This window comes from Tenrec ecaudatus, chromosome 17, assembly GCF_050624435.1.
Source record: "Tenrec ecaudatus isolate mTenEca1 chromosome 17, mTenEca1.hap1, whole genome shotgun sequence".
Lineage (NCBI taxonomy): Eukaryota > Metazoa > Chordata > Mammalia > Afrosoricida > Tenrecidae > Tenrec > Tenrec ecaudatus.
The window spans coordinates 8,865,179-8,877,782 of NC_134546.1; the positions used below are offsets into that span (position 1 = coordinate 8,865,179).

Consider the following 12,604-nt stretch of genomic DNA (forward strand, 5'->3'; position numbering starts at 1 on the left):
GTGTCTCATCTCACTGTTGCTGACTGTGACCAGCTTGCCTAATCCTTTTCCTGTCCCTTATCAGTTTTTCCTGAATTCAAAAATTTTTTTTTCGTATTCTTTCCACTTCTCCCTTCACAGCTTTTAGATTCCCACTGCGCCCCACCCACCCCCGCCCCCAGCTCCCCTCAGGAGACTCAGTGTTCCTGTGGTAGCTACTCAGAGACACAAAGACAAATGGGCAGCGAAGGTCTGTCATCAATATTCTCTTTATACCATCTTTAGAAATGGTGGGCGGTGAATGGCAGGAAGGAGCTATAGCAATTTGGCAGTATGTATCAAAGGGCCTTATAATAGTTATAGCCTCTGAACCAGCGACTGCACTTCTGAAAACCCCAGCTAATTAATGGAACGAAGATATGGAAAAAAGATATGGAAAAGGCTGCGTGTGCATGAGATGTTGTTTGCAATGTTGCATATGCTGGCAAGAGAAGAGAACAACACAAACATCCCACAGTAGGAGCAAAGTTAGATAGTGATCCATCTCACCCACAGAATATTTTACAACCATTAACACTCACTCACTGCCATTAAGTCGATTCCACGTCAGAGCGAATCTAGAGAGCAGGAGAGAGTGCCCTTTAGGTTTCCAGGGCTGTAAAGCTTAGCTTTCTTCCACGGAACGGCCAGTGGGTTGGAACTGCTGGCGTGCTGGTTAGTAGCCCAATGCGTAAGCCGCCATGCCGCCACCGCGCCTTACACTCATGCAAGATGACGGTATGTAGCTATCTAGGGATGCGGACAAATATTTGGAATATTCTCAGTTAAGCGAGCTGTAAAATTATAAGTGCCTATGATCAGAGCTCTGATTTGTTGGGTCTTTAAGAAGCATTTACAATGGGAAAGCTACAAGAAAGCGTGACTTTTGCTGCTAATTAACATTATTTTGGGGGTAGTGGAATTCTACTTTTTCTTTCCTTTGCTCTCCACATTTTGTGGTGATTCTCGTTTAAAATCAAGTTTGAGTATAAACTGTTGTAAAGAGTCATTTAAGTAAGCGATGTCAAATGACTGTAGGACAGTTTCAGATGGAGTTCTAGTTAGACTACTGAGGGCCAGTGAGACGGTGAGCCCACCCTTTCATTCACCATGGCCTGTCATCCCCAAAAGGATGAGCAAAGAAAAAACGATATATACCCTGTCGATAATGAATCTTGCTGGCCCCTCTACCCTCTCCTAAGTTAGGAATCGCTCGACCTGTAGTCGAACCCTTTCCATCTATTTTCTGCAGATCTTTCTAGACCCTAACCCGGCCCCTGAGAGCCCATTGTTTAGACCATTTGGAGATGCAGCAAAATACTGCAATCTTTGGCCGAGCTTGTTAGTTCTCCCCAGGCTTCTTTCCCTTTACCCCGCGCCTGGTGGCTCACACGCTGCCCTGCCAACGGTACCAAACGAGCTGCAAGCTCTAAAACGGCACGCAGTCACTGTCTCTTAACCCTGACCCCGCTCGTTCTTTAAATCTCGAGGGTCACTTTCTTGGGGAGGCTTTCCAGGTGGACATTTAGCTGTCCCTTCTGCTATCCTACAGCACCCCACTTAGTACACTGGCCTTTCACGGAGTTGCGTTATCAGCTTTTCCCACTAAACTGCTTGTTCCCGTGTGCAGACAAGGGCGAGTGTGTAAGCACTGAACACTCCACCTATCCCTCCCCCCATGCTCAGACAGAGTGAGGCCCGGGGAGTGCTGAGTGAAGGGGATGAAGGACTGTGTGCTAGTGTGCTAATCCTGGACCCTAAGCGCAGGAGGGCCTAGACTCCCAAAGTGCTGGCGTGCCATTGTCGTCTCTACTTTGGTTTACACAACACACACACACACACACACACACACACACATCCTAGACTCCCAATGTGCTGACGTGCCATTGTCGTCTCTACTTTGGTTTTTTGGTTTACACACACCACCACCACCACCACCACCACCACCACCACCACCACCACCACCACCACCATCCCACCCCCCCGGAAACCAGGCAACACCAATAGAAAGTATTGGTCTGGCCCGAAACAAAGATCATGGTTTTATTTAAAGAAAGTAGAGAAAGAATTTGATTGGGTTTTTGACTGATTCATTGGTTTCTTTGTTTCCTACCATTATTACCTGAGAGGGCTTCAAAAAGTTTCATGGAAAAATGGAATTAAAAGGTAATGGGAATATTTCCACAAACTTTTTGAAGGTCCTTACATTTGCATTTTAAACAATATATTCATGACTGTAAAATTAACTGAAAATGATAATAAAACCCTTTTCCCCAAATTTTATGGTCTTAAAATTTTTTTAACATTGATCATAATTCTACCATTTTAGTTATTAATTTCTTATTCTAACTTAAAATAAAAATCTGGAATCTTGAAATAGAAAAGCATTTCTCAGTATTTCCTTCTCAATTCTTTAGGCTTTTCTTTATTTTTTCTTATACAGTCACTTATGTACTCGTTCCTGGGAAGCACATGCAAACAAATGTAAGTTTCAGAGAACTGTTCAGACAGAAACCTATTTTGAATTTCAAATTATTGGAGTATACCTTACCTAGTACCTATTTTGGTTTGGGGTTTTTTTTTTTTTTTTTTATGAACAGTCACAACAGGAAACAGGCTCATTATTGGAGTAGTACAGTGGAGGAGAATTGTCAGTGTAACTAGAGATGATTTTTAAATCAGCAAGACACAATTTGGCCCGAGAGGAGACGGTCTATAAAGTGAAACACTGCATTTTGCGCTGTGTTCCTCCTACAAAATACACTTTGGAGCCCCATACCGGTACCCACACCCTTACCCGCAGCCGTACCTGTACCTGTGGATGGAACACTATCTGGAACCACGGGCTTCTTTGCTATGTTAATGAGGCCATCAGGAGTAGAGTGATTTCTAAGCCTAATTACTTCTGCCTTACAGAAAGAACAGATGAGTCACACAGACTCAGAGAAGAGGAAGGCAAACAAGGGAGACAGATGCCTTTACCCTCTGCGGCAACTCCCAGAAGCCAAGGCAGACCACAGAACCACACCCTGAATTTCAACTCCCAGCCTCCTGAATTGTGAGTGAATAGATTTTTATTTATTAAACTCACCCACTTGTGCTGTTTCTGCTACTGCCACATTGGTAACTAAGACACAATGTAAAAATGAACAAGGCAAAATGTGGAAATCCTAAACTGAGCTAGATGTGCAGAAAGGGAAACTTGTAAAGAACATTTTTTGATGTGGCTACAATTGGCTTTCAGGGAAGAAACACGTTTCTCTTAAAGGTAGGATTCCCTGTAGGGAAGAAAAAAACCTGTGATGAAAATAATATCCCTTAAAACAATCCACCAACCATTTATACCCAAGCAGTTCCAGTCAGAGCTGAATCTCCTTAGCCAGGTACCCCGTATTTGCAGAACAGCCAATTTCAGATCGTGAAGATAGTTCCTTGGGTGGTCACAGCTCTCACTATGCAAACCAGAGGCATCTGGCTTTCAAATCAAACCTCCTGTGAATTTACCTGCTAGGAAGCAGTTCCTCAGTGAACTATGATCCACTGGATGAGATCCCAAAGATGATGTGCTTAGTGCCCTGCCTGCAACATAGAAAGCTCTTGAACACTGGATTTCCTTTTTTATTCTGTTGTATGGTGTAATGACCCTTATAATGAAAAGTAACCCATAACCCCAAAGAAGCACCCAAGACAGAAAATGATACACTGTTCATACTTGAACATAAATATAATTTATTGTAAAAAATTAATTTGCATACCACCGCCATAAATACTGAGCATGGTTTTATGGAAATGACAATTTCATGATAAAAAGCATTCAAAGTACCATGATGACCCACACGTTTTCCTTTTTAACCTCAGTCTGAGTTCTGACTTAAGTTAGACTCTAACCTTAGCAGCCATGATTGTCTGATCTTTTAAAATATAGTTAAGTACACAAGAACAATGACTAGCAGGTGCTGCAAGAATCACGGTCAGGTGCACAGGCCACGGGGTGGGCAAAACAACAACAACAGCTCCTTGCTGGCTTGTCTGGTCGGTTCTGACTCAGGGCGGCCCCAGGCAGGTCAGGGCAGTCTGCTCCAGAGGGCGCACCAGTGCTGGCGTCTCAGGATAAATCATTGCGCTTTCTTCAGAGACATCCCCACGGTTTCAGTTACATAGCTGTTAACTGCCGGCCCCATCCAGGGACTCCATGACACGGATACTAGGGATGTTTGAAAGAAAGGTACACGGTTCTCTTTCCCACCCCTCAGCGGAAGTATGATAATAAAACTGGTGTACATGGACCACCAACAGACACATTCGCCAACAGCAAAAGAAGCGACGATAGTTGGCATCGAGCGAACATCACTGGGTGTGAGGCTTTCGTGTGCTGCGCAGACAAAATCCAGCCATCCCCAACCTTGGCGTGTCGGTGCGGTGAACAGTCCAAAGCACTTGCGTTGACTTTTTTCTTCTCCTCATTGCTGGATCTCTGATGATTTCCTATCTCTTTTATTCTTCTAGAAGAAACTTTCAGGTTAATCACTCAATAACTCTCAGTCAAATCTCTTCTATACAGGACCTCATCCTCATGTCCCCTCTGTTTGAAGAGAGGTGGTCAAAGTCTTGGAGGTGGAAACGGGTTGCCAGTTGATTTACCATTCTCTTCAAGGCAAGAAAGGCTGCAATGACTTGGAAAGTCAGGAAGAGGGTATAGATCATATGGATTGCCTTTTCCATCGGCAAACTCTTCAAGCCGCCATTAAAGAGCAAGAAAAGAATTAAAGGCAACTGTAACAGAAGGCTCAAAAGCCAAAAGCCAGCCAACTCAGGAACCTGCAATGACACACGATGAAGAGTAATAAATAAGATCAATAAAGCAGTCTGTCGTTTGCGCAGGTTAGCAAGAGCTTCTCACTACTATCATCCCAGGATCCGTGACAATTCACAAGTACCACGGATGGTTCCTACCTCAGAACCTACAGTCCCGATGGGAAGACAACACTAATTTATATGAACCAACCCTGGAATGCGGCAGGCAGTTTAGAGAAGAGCTAAAGCAGCCTTCAGAGCTAAAGGCTAAATGCTACCAGAAAGAAGACCAGCGAGCAATTAGGGCAGGTGCCAGAGAGATTCCAAGGATAAGGGCCTTTAAAGTTGGGAGAACTGAAGAAGAGGCAAAAGGGGAAGCAAACAAAGATAGGGGACATCCATGGGAGGGAACCAGCACCCAGCCTGGAATGGATGCTTGTCTTGGGAAACAGCACGGGATAGAGCCAAGTGGGTTCTAATCCGAAGGGCCTTGAAAAGGCACTGCAATCTCCAGGCATTATCCCTGAGCTCTGAGAAGAGCCAATATTTAGGGAACCTAAATGATGAGGGAAATAATCTTTGTGGCCCAGGAAATTAGTTTACAATTTCCTCATTCAGGAAACAAACAGTGCATCATTGACAAAGTGTTTTTCTACAACAAGAAGGCACACAGGAAGAACTATCAGTTCGTAAATGCTTCTACGTTCCGGTACTTTATATGTAAATCATTTCATTTAATCCCAACACACCTGTGAGCTCCCATTGTCTACTTGGATTGGGAGGAAGCGTGGCAAGAATTAAAGGCAACTGTAGGCGAGGGTCCTATGGAAACTAAGCACAGGGACCACCACTGCCCACGCAGAAGCACTGCAGCCAGTCCAATATGAACGGCAGTCACCTGCTCCTGAGCCACATTCGACTGCCTTTTCCTTGTGAAAATCCCATGGCCTATGTGTGCCACGCTGGCAGAAAGGAGGGAAGAGCCTACCTTCTCCTGTAGGTTACCCATGTAGCCCAGATACAGCCGGATGACCTCAATCAAGGTGACTAGGATGATAATAGTGACCACAATAAACTTGTAGTAATCGGGCAAGAAGGAATACTAAAACACAAAAATAGACATGTTTGTTTAAAGTTTTTCACATACCGTGAAACGGACCTGGAGTAGAATGAAACAATCCTAGTGTCGCAATGCCAGGGATGGAACGCGACCTCAGCATTGCAAGAGGTTGCACGGACTTACCTTCATGTAAAGCATCAAGATGCTGCTCACCCACCAAAAGGGGAAAAAGTACGTGTTAAAATAAAGGGACATCTGCAGTACCAGACTGGAGACCATCTCGTCATCTATGGGAGAGAGAGAGAGAAAAGGAGAAAATTGGAAATGCTGGTTGGTGCACACTCAAGCCTGCCCTTCCTTAGCGGGAACTGTAGTATTGGCTCAGCCACACTCCAAATGTGAGGCCTACTTCCTCTAAGTCACGGACAGTGAATGGGGTGTTCATCTCTTGGGACTATGTTTCCGGGCTCTCGACTGCTTATCCTTTGACCCTGGCAGTGTGCTGACCCTTGTAGGTACTGCTGGTAGAGACTAAATGTGGAGCACCAGACCGAGTCTCCTTGGACAGAGTGATCATTGCCATTACCTCCTTTGTAGAGTTCTGCCTCAACGGCCTGTACATTGAACACATACAGACACAAAAACTAGTCTCTTACATATAAACTAATCTCACACAAAAGTGAATCTCCCCCCAATTACAATTAGGCACATTCCCCTTAGCATCATACTCTAACCCAGTGGTTCTCAACCTCCCTGATGCTGTGCCCCTTTCATACAGTTCCTCATGTGGTGGTGACCCCCCAACCATACAAGTATTTTCGTTGCCACTTCCTAACTGATGTTGCTACTGTTATGAATCAGGTGACCCCTGTGAAAGAAAGGGTCGTTCCACCCCCAAAGGGGTCGAGACCTACAGGTTGAGAACTGCTGCTCTAAACCTACCCATTTTCTAATGGCTAATTCAAGGCCCTTTTCTCATCAATCCTCCTTGATTACGTTCCCCCACGCCAGCAGAAAGCTCTTTGTTCTCTGGGCAGTTAGCACTCTAAACTGTGCATGGAAAGAGTTGTTAAAGACACACATTCTGAGTTCCAGACTCAGCTCAGCATTGAGGAGACCACGAGGCTGGCAGCTCTCACTCTGTCTCCAGTGCCATACCTGGGATGCCGTGGCTAATCTCCTTGAGCCTCAATTTCTTCATCTGTATAATGGGAACACAAAAATGGCCTCACAGGCTGTTTGGGAGCATTAACTAAATTATATATATATATATATATATATATATATATATATATATATATATATATATATATATATATATATATATATATATCTTCACTGCAATCGAGAGGATTCCGACTCAGCTATCCCCTGTGAGTTTCCGAGGCTGTACATCTTTATGGGAGTGGAAATCCTCATCTTTCTCTTGAGCAGCTAGTGGTTTCAAACTGCTGATCTTGTGGTTAGAAGCTCCAATACATAACCCACTATGCCAGCAGAACTCTTTATGAGGATTAGAGATAATACAAATCACTACACCCTAGTCTTGTGCCTGGCACTTAGTGGGCACTCAATACATATTGGTAAGCTTTACATATTAGTAAGCTTCCCTTTTCTTCTGCTCATGCACAGGATCGTGGTTGAGCACTGGCCACGTTGAACTCTGAATCTGGGGCTTCACAGAACTTGACATTGTGCTTTATGACAGTAAATACCAGGTTTGCCTAAGTGGAAGTGTGGTGGAGTGCAATGTCTTAATATGGCTCTTCTACCCGCGTCTGTATAACGCCCGCCAAATGATTGGGTGGCCTGTGCAAACAGGGCATGTGTAACACTAATAGAGGGAGTGACCGACTTTTGTTACCACCCCACTGGTTATCAGGATGAGCCCTCTTTGACGAGGGGGAGAAACCCGAGCACCGTGGAAGCACATGTTCAACATCCCTGTCTGAAGGGGCGGAGGCTGCCGAGACCAGAGGCAGCACAGGCTGTGACCCAGAGCCTCAGAGGAGCAGGCCTGAGACGATGGGGTACCTTCTCCTCTGGCCATAGACTATAGTGACAGGCAGGCTGGCTTCCTGGCCCATGGAGGCAAAGGAAGGCCATCAGACCAAGTGGCTAGAGGCTGAGGACCAGAGAGAGACTTGGTTACCACGTGGCTGAGAAGCAGAGAGACAAGGCTGCTGGCTAAGACGCCTGACTGTCTTTGATCCTGACTCGGGGTAACTTAATGACTCCCCTAATAAACTCCCTTCATTGCAAGTACTCAGTTCTGTGTGGCCATTAAAACGAATTATGGAACTCAGTATCAATGCAGAGTGGCGTGAGGGGAATGGCTGCTGTCAGAATACGTAACTAGGGATGAGGCATGTGTGGGCCATGTCTAATTCCTGCCTGATACTTGGTAACAGGGAAGCCAGATATTTCCACTTCCATTGGCGGTTACCGCAGAAAGACTGAGCCGAATCACACTGATACAGGGACATTACCAGTGCAGCTGTCCATGACACATGAGTTTCCTTTATCTGAGCTTGAGTCTTGCTTGACTCGGTGCTGACTCACAGTGACCTCATGCACAACGGAAGGATGCACTGCCCGCTCCTCCACCATGCTCACAGTGGTGGCGATGTCTGAGCCCAAGGCCTGTTACTCAATAGTTTTTGCTCTTATGTAGGGAAAGAATAGCCCTAAATTAATTTTTTTATCTCAAAACTTCAAAAATTGACTAAATTCTAACAACTTGGGAGCAGATACTTATTTTGAGATAAACTGTCCTAAAAATGTAGGGGAAAAACTACAACCCTTGACTGAAAGATGATTTTCCCTTTTTCTCTACAATAATTTTTACCTGCTATTTAATACTTTCATGGTATCAGAAAGAAACATAGTCTCTCAGGACAAGAAGGGTTCTAAAGTAAAAATTGGATTGTGGTACAATGATAAAACAAAAATGGAAGAACGTTTCATGATGCCGGCAAAGCAGAGGTAATCCTAATTTCGGTGCCTGTAAATGAAGTTTCACGTTTGCCCATGCAGTTACTGTCTATTGCTCTCCCAGAAGGAAACCAGGTGCCCCGCAAAGCCTCCAAGGTTTCCTCCCTGGCCTCTTCTAGAAAAGGTTTGCTGCCCTCTCACTTCTATCCCGACCTCATATCATCAGATTTTAGTAGCAAACCTCAGCCTTAACATCAGAAACGTGAAAACCTAATTTTTCACATTATAGGTTTTTTTTGTTGTACCTCCGAAACCATAAACCCCAAGCCATCTAGTAGATTCCGACTTCCAGCAGCCCTGGAGGGCGTAGGAGAACTGCTCGGGCAGGTCTCTGGGGCTGTACCTGTCCAGAGCAGCTGGTGGGGCTGGACCACCTACGTTGCACTTAGCAGCTCCGTGCTTAGCACACTGTGCTTAATCGTGAACCACAAAGGGCCTAGCATCTGGGGGACAGGCGTGATCAAGGTGACAAAATACAACCCTGGGGACTGCTTTTCTGAGCCTCCTTTAACAAGAGAAAGAAATTCCCTAAAATCAGAGGAAAAGATTTCTATTTCCCAGCGGGCTTGGGTGAGGAACCGGCAAAGGGGCATCAAGGCATGGGAGGACACCGCGTTATCGCTGGTTCTTCGGCTGCGATCTTGTCGTCACGCTCTCTGGTGACCGGACGCAGAGAGAGCGGGCAGGAGCCAGCAGGGCAGGGGCGAGTTTTGGGGACAGCTGCGCCACTCGCGCGGACGGTGGCTTGTGTCTCATGACAACGACATCGGTTTCCTCCTTTCTGCCGGGAAAGGGGCTTGTGGAGGAAGGTGCTAGGGAGGCGAGACCAGAAACAAGGCCAAGGCCAGGCAGGGGGTGCCCTGGTGGCAGTGCGACTTGATTCCCTGGATGCCGTCCCCAAATGCCAGGGCGGATCGCATCAAAGCAAACCAAAGCTGGCCTTCTGAAAGGCGCGGAGCGCCAGGGAGACGCCAGCCGCTCCCGGATTCGCTTCGGCCTCCTCGCGGGCTGCCCTGGAACGCACAAGGTCAAAGGCTGGCGCGAAACGCGCGGCGGCGTGGCTGCGCCCCTTCCAGGCCGCACGTGCGACCAGACGGGCGCGGGCCGAGCTCGGGTCCGGGCCCCGGCCCTTGTCGCCCGGCCCACCCCGCTCGGCCCGCCGAGACCCAGCTGAAGGCAAAATCGCCATCTTCGTGGCGGGCAGAATCGGGCGCTCCACGGCCCGCGCTAGGCCCTCGGCGGGCCGCTGCCCTTCCGCGGGGCCTTGGCCACTCACCCGGACCTTCGTGGTACTCCGGCCCGGTCCGGTTCGAGTCCCTAAACATGGTCCGACTGAAGTTGCCCAGCCGCTGGCGGACCGGGTCCGGCAGCTCCATGGCTGAGCCTCGGTGCCCCTGGCCCCTCGGAGCCGGCCCGGTCCGCGAGCGCAACCGCGCTCCCTCGTCACCATGGCAACCGGGGGCGCGCGGCGGCAGCAGGCTGCACACGCGTGCTGGGCGCACTGCGGGCCGGCCCTCCCCCGTCGGCCCTCCCCCGGGTCCCGCTGGCCGTTCTCCAGCCGGTGTCCGCCCCACCCTCTTAAACAACAGCGACCACTGGGGGTAATAAGTGACTGAGGTGTGATGCTAGCGTTCCTCCCACCTGGCCAGTCTAAAGCTGTACAGGTGTGCGGCAGGGCTAACAACATGTCGACCCCCCGGAGCTAGCTCCTCTTCCAATAATTGTGCTGTGCACCTAGATTATGATTTGCATGGATTTTCTTTTTTATAATTTGTTTATTAAAACTGTAAGTCACAAAAACATGCAACGCCGGAGAACCGGTTGTCAGAGCGCATATAGTTGATGAATTGTGTTGCAGCAGCTTAGAAACACTTGCAAAAGTAATGGATGATTTTTTAAATAGGTGTAGAATAAAATAAGATGAACATAGCTCAGCAAGTTAGTAATTCAGAGAGAATGTTTGCACACTGCCTTCAAAAGGGACTGAAAGGAAATAATGCAAAATATTACCAATAGTTAGCTGTGCATAGGGGACTTATGGATGATTTAAATTTTCTACTTTAAATATTTCTGTATTTCTCAGCTTTCTCTTACATATGATATATTACTTTTAAAATATTATTTAAATATTCTATACATATGAGACACCAGCTTAAAATACACCTCAACAACTAGAACCTTACCAGCACCTAGAGGATTTTCTAGTAACGATCTACAGTTTTGGAAATGTCTGCCCGATGTGTGATCCTATGAATCAGAACCAACTCATTGGTGGTGTATTTGGAGTTTGAGTGAGTACAAATGCACGCCAGGATCAAGGGTTCAGGGTTTGTTGCTGTTTGAATGTTTGCCCTCTACATTGTTGATGATTTTTGTTTTTTTAACAAAATTCATCCATGCATACTGGTGAACACGTGGGGTTTCATTCTCCTTGCAGCGTGTGATCATGCTATAATAGGTTTATCCATTCTGTTGTTGCTGATGAGCGGCTGTGTGTGTAGTTTGGGACTGTTGGGTTTGTACTCATGTTGGGAATATACTAGGAGTGGAATTGCTGGGTCATGGGGTATGGCCAACCATGAGTGAGTACGGCCAGTTTTCCAAAGTGACTGTACCAATTTCTCCTGCCTCCAGCAATGGATGAACATTCCTATTGCTTCATACATTTCAGCAACCCTTGCTATTTTCTCTTTTTCCTGTTAGCTATTCTAATGGCTTTGTGAGGAACAGTATTATATTAACCATCCAAAGGAGAGCCAAGCATGTTTATTCAATTGACGAGTCGAAGGCCTGGGACGAAGTGACTTTGTGGTTAGAATTTCATTTTCATTTCACAAATGGTCATTGCATTCCTACTCCTATAGCCTTCATACTGGACATGGTAGTAGACTAGTTAGGAACATAGACTGGTTCCCCTCAAACCAACAACCCAGTGATGGAGAGATGCAAAAACAAATGAATAGTGTTTTAATGAAGAACCACTGTTGAAGTCAGGGGTCTCAGGGAAAGCTGCCTTCTGTTTTTCCTGACGATGGAGCTGAGTCCTCCCATCTCCAAGAGTCCTTCCAGGATCTTCCTGAAGCTGTTTCCTCCTCCGTGTTTCCCCAAACACCCCTGACTATCGTTAGTCACAGTGCTGGTCAAGCTGTGCCGTCATTGTCTGTGTCTGTGTCTGTGTCTGCCTCTCTTGCTAGTCCACGAGCTCTTTGAGGGTCAGCATGGGCTTTTATCTGTCCATCTCCCGACAGGAGCTCAATGGCGGCCCTGCAGTGGGAGCTGGGTGGTTGTTGAGTGGTCTAATGACCACGCCTACATCTTTCCAAGGCCAGTTCAGGGACTTGACCAGCCTATGTAAGGTCTACTCTTAGACAATGGAGAATGGGTGTATCAGAACAGTGAGTGAAAACAATTTTTAAAAATTCAAAACAAAGAACCACTTCTCAGCAAATACATGAGCCAAGATTTTTTTTAAAAGGGTACAGTAAAACAGGAAGCTTATATTCTGCTGAGTGAATTATAATTTAAACCAGCCCGTTGGGAAACACAATCGACTGTGGTCTTCAGATATTCATGACCTCCGACACAATAGAAGAGCCATGGTGGTGCAATAGTGCAAGCGTCCCGCTGCTGACCCAAAGGTGTGTGCTTTGAGCGCACTGGCCCTCCGAGGGCAGAGGATTCACAGCCTTGGCGCCCGGAGGGGAGGCAGAATCGCTTATCAGTCAGAAGGGACTCAGT

At 46.7% G+C, this 12,604-nt stretch overlaps 1 protein-coding gene across 1 annotated transcript; it reads right to left on the bottom strand.

Annotated features, from left to right (window-relative positions):
• Nucleotides 1-3,727: 3,727 nt before the first annotated feature.
• On the bottom strand, nt 3,728-10,321 carry TMEM17 (transmembrane protein 17). The gene is made up of 4 exons (XM_075535719.1): nt 10,143-10,321; nt 6,056-6,159; nt 5,801-5,914; nt 3,728-4,836 (listed from the first exon to the last, which is right to left on the bottom strand). Exons 1-4 carry the CDS (start codon nt 10,240-10,242, stop codon nt 4,561-4,563), a joined length of 594 nt encoding a protein of 197 aa, XP_075391834.1. The 5' UTR covers nt 10,243-10,321; the 3' UTR covers nt 3,728-4,560.
• Nucleotides 10,322-12,604: the final 2,283 nt, after the last annotated feature.